Consider the following 12,109-nt stretch of genomic DNA (forward strand, 5'->3'; position numbering starts at 1 on the left):
TACTTTTTATTGTTGTACTATCCTAAAATAAATTTTATATCAGCACTAAAATGGGCATAATTGTTATGCTAAAAAAATTACCCTGATTGTCATAAAGTTATATGGTTAAAAAAACATTCATTCGTTATCCTCTTTTCTTTTTTAAATAAAAATATTTTATAAAAAAAAAATTGTGCAAAAGGTTAAAATTAAAACAAGATATTTTAAATCCTAAAATAAAACCAAAAGGAAAATTCAGCATCAATCTAAGTTTTTTTTCCCACATAAAAGAATCAATCTAATCCATATTAGATGATCCTGAAATAAATTATTCATAATTTATACAATAATTTATACCATATAATCTTTTTTCTCCTGTAAAAATAAAAAAAAAAAAAAACATAAACAAATGAAGAAAAATCAAAACACAAAAGCCAAAACCCAATTTCTTCTAACATTATCTCAATATTCCACCCAATAAAAACCTAAGAAAAAAAATTAAAATATATATTTAGGAAAAAAAAAAAAAAAAGGTATAGTCTTCGTCTTCTTCACTTCACTTCACCATCACCGTTGCCAATGACTGCAGGTAATTTGAATCCGAAAAAGCCCTAAAAATTTCTACAGATCCCAAAAATTATTCAGCTCAGTCATCGGCATCGGCGCCGTCGGTGGAGTAACTTCCCCGTCGTCAGAACAGTAAGCGACCATTACCGCCATTGCTCTCGTTAGAGGAACCAGCAGAAGCTCCGGCGGGAGGAATTTGAGAAGGAACCGCACTTTCCGTCAGAAATCCGTCTCCGGAAACTCCGCCATTAGCCGGCCTCGGCGCGGATAGCCTCTGAAGAAAGTCGCCGCCGTGTGCGTCTGTCGGAAACAGGAACGGCTGGGGGTTGTGATTGTAAAACTGTGGCGGTTGTTGTAGTAGGTAACCAGACGGCGGAGAAATCACGGCGTTGGGCGGAGTGGAGAAATTGGATTGACGAATCCCGCTGAACCCTAGCGAAAAATTGGGGGAAATCGATGAGGCGAAAGGTGGAGTTGGACCGCCGGTGAATTGTTGAACCATGGCTCTGAAATTAGTTGTGTCGGTGTTGAGCAACGTCGTTGGAGTCCGCCGAGATGCCCTGGACCGGCGGCGAACCGGCTTTCCTACACGACCTTCCGGATTCAATCCAGTTGAACCGGCTGTGGTTCCGGAGGCGGTGGTGGTGACAACGGCGGTGGCGTCAGAAACTCGATCGGCGAAGATCATTTCGGAGGTGGATTGATCGGAAGGTGGTGGCGCCGCCGTGGAAGAGAGATTTTGATGGTAAAATTGAAGCCAATCGCCATGGCCGGACATGGTTTAATATGTGATCTCTTTTTTCTTATTTTATTCCTAATTTTCTCTGTGTTCTTATTTTTGGTAAGAAGGAAGAAAAAAGTTGAGGAGCAGAAGTCATATTTATGGTTGGAATCACTCTAGTCAAACTAAAGACCAAGCTAATGGAACAATAAAATATAATATAAACTCTTTATATATATATTTATCTATATATCTATATCTATATCTATATATATATTTGGTTAAAATAATATTTTGGTTCTAACATTTTGTAGTTTTTTATTTTCATTCCACTTACTTTCGAATGTTTAATTATAACATATATATATATATATATATTCAATAAATCTAAAATTTACATATTCTACTTTTATACTTGAAATGACTACTATTATTATTTAACTAATTTCGTCAAAAATTAATTTTTAACTATTAAATCTAAAATTTCTTATAAGCACATTGACTAAAATTCTTAAATGATATTTTTGACATTTTTTTTTGTAAAATATTATTTTAATATAATATTTTGTATTTTATTTAGTTTAATAATATAAAATTCAAACTAATTCAAATATGGTTGAGTGAATAAGATATGTAAATAGGATCGATAGGATTGATAGGAGAATGTGTACAAAAAGTGAATGTGTTGACTAAAGCAAGCATTTAAGGGGTAAAATAGTATTCATCTTTTTTTTTTTTTTAATAATAAAGTATTAATATGGAATGTATTTCACGGATTAGAAAAATTGGTCACATAACACGTGAACGTGAAGAAAGAAAATAAATAAATAAATAAATAAATAAATAAATAAATAAATAAAGCGAAATTTATTTAGATGTATACTTGAAAAAAAAATGTCACATTCAAGTAATTGCAATGGATAGTAGGATTAGGTTTGATCTTTTTTTTTTTAAAAAAAATATTTTAGGACTAATAATTAAGTATATAGCATCGATTTTTGAAAATTACCAAAATGGGCATAATTCAAATAACATAAAACTTGTACTATGAGTTTCAAAGTTAGAAGTTTGATTCTCCCATCTGGCCATCTCACATATTGTCAAAAAAAAAAAAAATTGTAAATATAGTAAAATCTATTAGGGATATGTTCCTATTAGCGATATAGTCTTCACTAATAGACTTCGAGGATTGGATCTAAATTTTGTTATATTTGTAAAGTCTTTTACATTGTATTATATTTGTTAATACTTTAGAGTTGATTGCTATATTTGCAATTGACTCTACTATTTTATTTAAGAACAAATTTATTTAACCAAATACTCGATTTTAACTCTTATTAATCTTAAAAAAAGGTTGAGGGACCAAAGACATAAAGTTAAGAGGTTTAAAGGAAGAATTTGTAATTTAACTGTAGTATGCGACAATATATTACATTTGAAAATGCTTTAAGATCAATCTTAAAAAAACAAAAAGAATTAAAAAAAAAAAGTTCAAGATATATGGCAAAACTAAAATAGAAATTTAAAGTTAGATCATTAAACTCTAGAAGAGTATAGTTCAACCAACATAAAATTTATATAAAGTTGGATTCTTTATTCTACACATATGTTGAAAAAAAATATAGAGTTAGTAGTGAAATGAATGCAGAAGAAAAAGAAGAAATGAGGAGGGGAAAAAAAGTAGGCAACAGTCCACTTCCCTAAGTTGCTACTCTGACCCAAAACAACAAAAAAAGAAGAAGAGTGTTGAATCTTGATGGTGAATTTTTGAAATGGTTTGGTGTTTTGATTAAGTTTTTGATGGGTTATGAAAGAGGAGTAAGGTAAGGCAATTGAGTTGCAGGGTTTCCTGGAAACACATCAAAAGGGCAGCATTTATTAGAGTGCAATCCTAAATTGCCAATGACATCATAATCTTCAACTTCAACAACACACATCAGTGTGATGGAACTGATGGTGGTGGTAGGTGGCTTTTGCCTTGACTTTAAGGATTCTTTTGGATTTATAGCCTTTCATTTCTTTTTCCTAATATGTATTTCACATGTTCAGTTTTATTTATTTTAGATCATCCATTTTTTATGTTGTTGTAAATATTCGTTCAATGGGTCAAGTTACGCTATTTTTAGAGTGGATCAGTGTTTATTTTTGTCGATGTAACCAAATATATCAGTAGATCTAATTTTTCTTCACTTCTTTTTGTGTGGACATTTCTATCTTTCTTCTGATGCAAGGGAATGTGTGGCAAAAACTTTGGTGGATAAAGCGACACTTGGTAGAACACAACGTTTAAGATGTTGTTTATCGACACAAAGGGACTTGAAAATTATGCACCTAAATCCATTTTGGGATTTAAAGTACACTTGGGCTATGGGAGCCGGTAAAGGGTTCAAACCTTGTTTTTAGAGGGCATATACCTCTATGACACTTTTATATGTTTAAGGGTGGGTAGAGAGCCAAATGAATTGAAAATGATGCAACCCTGGTCCATTTGAGACTTTCAAATACACTTTAGCCCTTCATATAGAATTTTTGGCTACTTTCTGGGTTTATAGCTAGTAGAAGGCTCAAACTTGTTTCATATTCGCTTCACATTTATGACATTTTTATATATTTCGAGGTGGTTAAAGAGCAATTAAAACTTGAAAATCATGCATTTAGGTCCACTTTGAGCTTTAAAGTACATGGGACTCTTTTAAGGAAGTTTTTAGTAACTTTGTGGGTTTTGGGAGAGAATAATGGGAATATTTGTTACTTAAATAATTATTCCATTAAATATAATGGATAACCCAAAATTGTAAATAAAAATTTCAAAGATGAATTAAAATGGGACAAAATCTCCTCATTCTTTTATCAATCTCCCAAAGAATAATTTGGGTTATGGGTAAATAGTATGATCAAATATTTAATTATAAGAGAATGACCCAATAGATAATTCCAAGCTAAGTATGATGGTGGACCTATAAGTTCAAACCATAAGAAGTATAAAGATCAATTCCCATTGTAAGATCAACAAGGACCATAAGGCTAACTCTAGGGTTGGCCATAAAGGTAGACTATGTAGACTTCATGAAGGCCGACTCATAGAGTCGATCATGAGAGAAAAATAACGCCTAGATCACACCTATAGAATGGAGGTCAAACCTATAAAGCCAAAATTATGCATAAGTGTTTAGCTTTGATAGTATTTGGATCTGCAATTTAAATAATTTCGACAATTCATAACAATTAATAATGATCCTAGAAATTAATTAGCAAATATCTACTGTGAAACTACATTTGTCTATAACAAAGAAGGCTTGAGACATTGGAGATACACTGAAAATACTCCAAGCTTTTCATTTCTCTCTGCTCTTTAAACTATTACTACCTCAATTGTAAGAGTGTTTAATGGCAAAACACCACATCACTACAAGGTTTTCTCTATCATACAGGACGATTGTCTCATTCCTCCTTAATATTACAAATTCATTACTAATACCAAACTTTGATATCAATCATTATCTTTTTTAAAGAAAATAAGTATAGATTAATGATCTAAGTAGTCAGTGATTTAAATCTCCCCCTACTTAACAAAAAAAAAAAAAAAAAGAATAATAATAAAAAGGAAAAAGGGAGGTAGAGAATATTATGTATAAGTTTTGAAGTTTATCAAGTTGAAGTATACACAAATTCAAAGTTTGCTATCTATATACGATACTCTCGAGTCTCGAGTCTTGGAGTCCATTTCAAATTGCCAATAAGATTAAAGTGCACTTTGAACTTGACCCTCTTTAAATGGAAACAACCCACCTACTTTCCCAATTACTTTTCTTTTTAATCTTTGATTTTACTCTCATTAATCCTACCACCACTAATTTACTACTTAGGGAAAATATCATTTTTTTCTCCCACTCTCTCACTTTCATTTTATTGCTTTCTAGACTTTGACAATTAGATTTTCATTTGAAATGTTGTCCATGAAAATATTCTTCTATGCATTTAATAATTTTTTTCAATTACTATTTAATGACTATGGATTATATATGACTAGAATAAAACCGACGAAATTTCAAACTAAAACCATTCGCATTGAATTTTTGCTCAAAATTAGTCCATAAAGTTAGAAATAAAGTTGTTTTTAAATAAAGAAAAATGAACCAACTTATTTATAAATATAACAAAATATCATTGTTTATCAATGATATATCGTAATAGAATAGACTTCTTCCATCGAGTGATAGAAGTCTATCACAATCTATTGCATAGTGATAGAAGTCTATCACAATTTATCATTGATAGACAATGACATTTTGCTATACTTAAAAATATTTTTCAGAAGTTTTACCATTTGAAATAATTACCTTAAAATAAAGTTATGTTTATGTTTAGGATTTAATTTGATGAAGGAAAAATTAGGTAAAAATTAATTTTCTTTCCGTACGTTTTATTTTTAATTTTACATTTTTCTAAAGAAAATAATGAAGTGATTATGGTGAGATGTTTGGTTCCTAGCCTTTTCTATTTTGTCTATATTAATAGGTTAGTCAAATTTCATACATCATCCATGTTGAAAAGTCATTAATGCATTTGAATAGTTGACTCATGTTCCCTTTTATATGGCAACAAAATAGCGTTTTCAAATTGAGCAAAAGAAAAAAAAAAGTTGGCTGATTTACTATGATTTTAGAGACCAAAAATTAAAATTTTTAGAGGTAAGAACCATATTTAAATGTGTTGTGATAAATGACCAAATGATAAATTAAGAGTGTATTTGACCATAATAACCTTTTTTCGCAAATAAAATAAAACAAAGTTTAAAATATTATTTTAGTCACTTTATTTTTAGATTTGTTCAACGTTAATCTTTGTATTTTAAACAAATATTAAATTTAGTTTATCAAAATTAATTTTTATTGAATTTGACTCAATAATAATAATAATTTTCATGCGAAAAGATATAAAACATGAATACGTTTTCAAAAATTATAGTGAAGAAGTTAATAGATGACAAAAAAAGTTTTTGAAAAATCTAACAATAAACAAGCATATGAGGTAAGTTTAAGTTTTATTGAAAGTACATGGAAAAAAATTGTGAAAAAACGATAGGATGACTCGTCACTCAATATATGGATGTTAAACAGAAAGCACTGTCAACAACTGTAACAACAAAAATACCAACAATAAGTAAACAAGTAAAGGCGAACAGTAGTTGATAATCCAATTCAATGATAAACATCTATGTCTAGGGGGCAGAGTGCCCAGGAAAGATAGTCCACTAATATTAAAGAGTTATGCAGTTTACAACATAGTACTTATCTGTAATATACCAACTACTACAGTGGCTTACGTAGAACTTAACTCACACATCATCTAGGCTCTCCTTAGATGTAAAACTCCATCTCAACAGAACTTAGGCTCCCCATAAGTATGTTAATATTAGTGTCTGGCACTTCGACACCCAACAGTATGTGTGACTCCTCTCGCGACGATATCTTTCCTCACTTCAACGAATTCCCTTCATTGATGAATCTTAGGATCTCCCTAAGACGAAGAACTCCTCTTCGGAAGCTGAGTCCTAAGCTTTCCTTAAGAATGAGAATCCCTTCTCTGGCAGTTGTGACTTAGGCTCCTCCTAAGTCCTTGAAAAATTTTGATGTGTTGCACTCAACGGATGAAGAACTTGCACAGCGGAATAGTGAGCAAACAAGGAAGAACATGATGTAGAATAGTTTGGTCGAAGTATAAAAATCATCTTACTCAATTAAACAAATATGACAGTCCTAAATGGTTTGCAAAACTCTCTTTAAAAAATCGAATCCAATAAAGGAAACAAGTACTTATTTGTAATAAAAAGTAGCGCTTCAAAAAAGGAACATATCAGACTACATACCACAGCTGGATATTTTCAGATAAGAAAAATATTTAGCAGGAAAATATTTTGAAGCCACAACTAGATCTTAAGACTTTATTTGCAACATCTGCAGAACCATTGCATTATATAAAATTATAAAACCAGCAAAACAAATTTCTAAAAAAAAAAACTCCCAATTTGGCTTATAATTTCTTTTATAGGCAGAACAAAATAACCTACTAGATGTATGAAGAAAGGCTTGACAAAAATAATAACATCAACAGTACAATGCAAAATAAGCCAAAACATATCAATCCCTAGAGCAAAACACAAAACAAACCAAAATCATGAACAAAATTCATAATTATAACCAACCAAGAACAACATTCAGACAGAATTGAAACTGACTAACCACTTCCCCTTCTGGCTGTAAAAAGAGCACCCAAAGACATCAACTCCGTGGGTGAGAAGAGGAAACTCCTACATCCCTAGACAAGATGGATCGCGTGATAAAAAAACCTCATCCACTTCAGCTTTTCTCTCCTGATGTTGGCGCACTAGAGATGTAATGTCACGAGATTTAGTTGAAAGCACAGTTGAAGAATACGACCACCAAACGAAAAAGCTATTAAAGCTCGACTTGAGCCATCAAGATGATAAGTTGTCATGGTAGTTTCCAGATCAAGAATATGTTGACCCTGTAGGAGCTTAGGGTTGATGGAGAAGAGACTTGGAAATGGTCCAACAACTTTTGAAGCAATAAGAAGATCAAGCTTTTGAGACAACAAGATACCATAGATAAGGCGAGGAAAATAAATAAGCAATTTTAGAGCTGTGCATCCAATGTGTCGTTTAATCTGGTTGAGTAAAAACACACCACAATTGAACTGTGCTCTACTCCCAATCAAATACATCAAAGTTGCAAGAGCAATGGTCAAACCAGATTTGTGCGAAGAAGGGCACCAATTATAAATCCCAATTATATGCAGAAGGGCATATTTAACACTCAAACCAGCTGTAGGCAGTTGATCTCTTCGTGGCCAAGTAGAACGATTTCCTCCAGTCAATTCAAACACCAAATCTCTTAGAGAAGGACATTATTCCCTCACATTTTCAGGCATATTTTGACAAAGAAATTGGTTGATCACAACAACAGAGAAAACAAATGAATGATGCCTAATGTGCACCCTCTAAAAATCTGGGCTAGTCGAATATGCAAAATCTTAAGGAAGATTTACAATGAATTCACACACTAGCTGGGGATAGTAGGGCCCAAAGTTCAAAATAGTTCTTTCAAGACCAACAGTTTGAATAAACTCCATAAGCTCAACACACTCTTGATTACGATAAGATAATTCTTTCTTATCTACAATATTACGTTTAACAACATACTTCTATAGGTTTGCACTTTCTTCAATGTGAAAAAAGACCTCATGTAAAGGCAAAGAAGGAACATTAGTTACAAATGGTTGTTTTTTTTGGTTCGAGTCGTGGCCCTAGTGAACCAAACAGAGGTTGTAGTTTCATTGTCTGAGCTACTCTTCAAACCCCAGTCAGAGGCTTCCTCAGAAGTGATTTTCTTAGTATCATTATCAGATGACTCAGAGAAGATATCAACACCAACATTAACAATGCCAGAAACACCAGCACCAACAACAACTTTCTTAGATCAAAGAGCAACAATAGCGATATTGTCTTCATCATTAGAATGAGTGGAGCATAGAGAATTCTCATGACTCGGATCGTTGGATTCAGTGGCAACTTCAGCTTCAACAACATTTTTTACATTCTCAAGAGGCAAAAAAATCAGCATTATCAAGATTTTGTTCCGATAAAGTAAAAGACTCATATGGAGTCTTGACATTTTCTTCAACAGTTTGAGCCTCGTCACTAGGCCTAGTACCAGTAACAGTCGAAACCACAAAAGCAATTTATGAATCAATGACATCGAGAATAAAGGAGGCAAAAACGATATTCTTAACAACAGACTTTAAAATATTTTTATAAGAAGCATTCGCACCTTCACCTCCTTCTAACTCAACAACAGTCTCAACATTATTAAGTACCGACATTACAGTTGAAGTAGGAATGAGCATTTTTCAGACTCGTAACAACCCGAAATAGTAACATTCAAACCCAAATCAGCGGCAGAAGTGTGAACAAAAGCATCGGCAAAACCAGAACCTAATTCAAGATTATCTCTAGCAACTAAACTACCTTCGGAAACCCTAGCATCTACATGAGCTTGAAAGTACAACAAATTCCTTAGGGTTTCTAGGTAAGGCGATGTATTCATGCATGTCATCGGACTCATCACTAGAAGGGGATTTGGTTGGAATAATTACAACACCAGCCCCAATTAAATCAACCATCGTTAAAGACAATGAACTTACTTTTTCTCTCTCTTCAGTTTCATATGGTTGGTTGGCTTCTAATCGTCTTCTTTTTACTGAGGAAGGTGGAACTCCAACTTCCTTATTTTCAACAGGAATACCCATACATGAACACCGTATTTGTTTGTAGACATCGGTGGAACATCATCTACAACATGCATTTTGCATTTGGCTTTTTCTTTATATTTCATCACTTTGCTGTCAGAAGTGTGAGTCCCTTCACAAGTACTCACCATTATAGAAGGCTAAGTAAGATAATTAAGAACACAAGTTTTGAATAGAGACAGTTGAGGGAGAAGGAAGCCTACAATGTAACAAGGAAACTTGTCATGATTAAATCTCATGCAATTTGAATTCAAACAATACTTTGAAAATCGGTTAGACTTTTCTGAGTTCTCAACTGTTGGGGTAGATGCCCTAAAGTCTCGTGTCCTGTAGTTTGTAAATAGATTGTACAAACACTTGTGTTGTATAATATATGATATTTTATTTCACATCTTGTTTTTTGCTCAGTTGCATGTTAACGTCTCATTATATAACACCATTCATGTCAGAGACTTCACTTCACTAGGATGACCATAGGTAACATGACCTCATTCTTGAATGAGTTGGGAACTCCTGCCATTGAGGACGATCCTTTGATTTGTATGGGTGTGAGTGGCCAGATTGCTGATTCAAACCTACCATTTTGGGGATTTGTCTGATTTGGGAACTGGGAACTTAGCTACACAAGATGGAATTCACTTATTCCCCAAGGCAGGGGTAAGTAGATAGATAGCTCCCTTAAGGGCTGATTCCAGGGCTTGAACGATGTGGCACCACACCCCTTCTGTTAGTCTGAGAGGTGTTCACACATAGTTGGACTATGTTGTATTGTTCATTAGAGGAATCCGTGGTACTTAAGGAGTCAGATGTAACTACATGAGTAAAATGGTAATTTCGTCTAGCTATACTTACGAGCATTTGTAAAGGGTCATCGTACTCATGATTGGTTATATCCGATGGACATAGAAATATATCTATGGTAAGAAGAGTTCAGTTGTTTGTCTTTAGTGGAATGCTTGATAGTTAACGGATGGTGGATCTTGTGGCTAAAGAGTTTAGTCAGCTATTCATGGACCGTTGAAGCTTCAAGCCACAGGTCCATTAGATCCCCTACGTAGCTTGGATAAAGTTGGGAATCAGTGTTTGGGTTAATTTTAAATGTTTAAATTTACAAGAGGAAGTTCGTTTATGTATTATATAATTGGACTGGTTAATTATATATGATATAATTGGCTAAATGTATGAGATATATTACTTTGGAGGAAATTAGATATAAATATGATTTATATCAAGCAGAGAAAAAATTACTATAGTAGATATGTGATATCAAACTATAGGGTAACAATATAATATGATTATATTTATTAATAATTTAATTGATTAATTATATGATAATTAACCCAAAATCTCGCTCGGACGTGCGTTAGTGGGGAACAACGTCGATTATTGTAACCGATGAATAAAAATGAAATCCGTGTCATTTTGAATTGTTTGGAAAAAGATCGGAAGGTTTGCATTGGTGTGAAAATGTAAACGATCGCTTAAAGTTAAGAGCCTATACGATAGTCGCTCAACACCTAAACGATCACACACTAAGTCCTAAACAATCGGTTAGCTTGCCTAAATGATGTATAGTGTGTTGTGTTTGCTAAACGATCGCCTACTTTTTTCTAAACGATCATTCAGTAAAATCTACACGATCGTGTAGTTTCTTCTAAGCGATAAGCATCTAGCTATGCGATAGCTTCTCCTTCCCTCCCACTTGCTTATTGTCTACACGATCAGTTCTTCCTCCTACCTCTACCAAACTCACCGAAGATCACACTTTTGGTTTTCAATCTGAGAATACCTAGGGCTCTTTTCTGGTGGTGTCGTCCCCACTGCGTTCGTGTGTTTGCGGTTGTTCGTGCTGCTGAAGTCGACGTATCTGCTGGGCGTTGGTTGTTCGGGTAGAGGTCTTCCACTGCGTGGAGCTCCATAGTTTGAAGAGTATCTTCAACTGATATGAGAACTCTTTCCCTTGTTATTTCTTGTTCAAAGCATGCCGTTAATTATTGTTTATTTGCATAACTGTGTGTTTGAAGGTATATGGTGTATTTCGGTCACTGTAAAATTGGAGCGATCCAAAACGCTTATGGAACTTTTCGTTAAGAGATCTTTCAATTGGTCCCAGAGCCAGGTTTTGATACTTCGATTTCATATGTTGTAATGAAGACATTTACGTTCTTAGTGGGTGCATTTCTACACTGTTTAATTATTAAAATGCTGTAGATGTGCGGGTAAAAGCCCCTGTGTTTTTGGGCATTAATAATCGTTATCGAGTCTGTATTCAAAGTCCATTTGAAGTTTTGAATCGTTTGTAAAAAAGATCGGAGCAAGCATTGCGGTTCTTCAAGGAAGGAGGCGATCAAGGGTTGATCGCATCGTGTTGAGTATCGGGTACGCGATCGTAGAGTATCGGGTCGGGTAGACAATGCGATGCTCGCGTATCGTCGAACGCGTGCACGCACTGGACGATCATTTAGGTCAGTAAGCTTCATTGCTTAGTAATTGACTAAACGATCGTTTAGTAAC

At 33.7% G+C, this 12,109-nt stretch overlaps 1 protein-coding gene across 1 annotated transcript; it reads right to left on the bottom strand.

The window, feature by feature from the left end:
* Window positions 1–233: 233 nt before the first annotated feature.
* On the bottom strand, window positions 234–3,113 carry LOC120087881 (uncharacterized). Its single transcript, XM_039044885.2, has one exon. It carries the CDS (start codon window positions 1,322–1,324, stop codon window positions 671–673), a length of 654 nt encoding a protein of 217 aa, XP_038900813.1. The 5' UTR covers window positions 1,325–3,113; the 3' UTR covers window positions 234–670.
* Between the last annotated feature and the right edge of the window lie 8,996 nt (window positions 3,114–12,109).

This window comes from Benincasa hispida, chromosome 1, assembly GCF_027475165.1.
Source record: "Benincasa hispida cultivar pf3 chromosome 1, pf3_genome.v1.1, whole genome shotgun sequence".
NCBI classification, from domain to species: Eukaryota; Viridiplantae; Streptophyta; class Magnoliopsida; order Cucurbitales; family Cucurbitaceae; genus Benincasa; species Benincasa hispida.

What these genes read in the sequence shown, in the direction of transcription:
- LOC120087881 (XM_039044885.2), bottom strand. Translation starts at nt 1,324, where the DNA reads ATGTCCGGCCATGGCGATTGGCTTCAATTTTACCATCAAAATCTCTCT.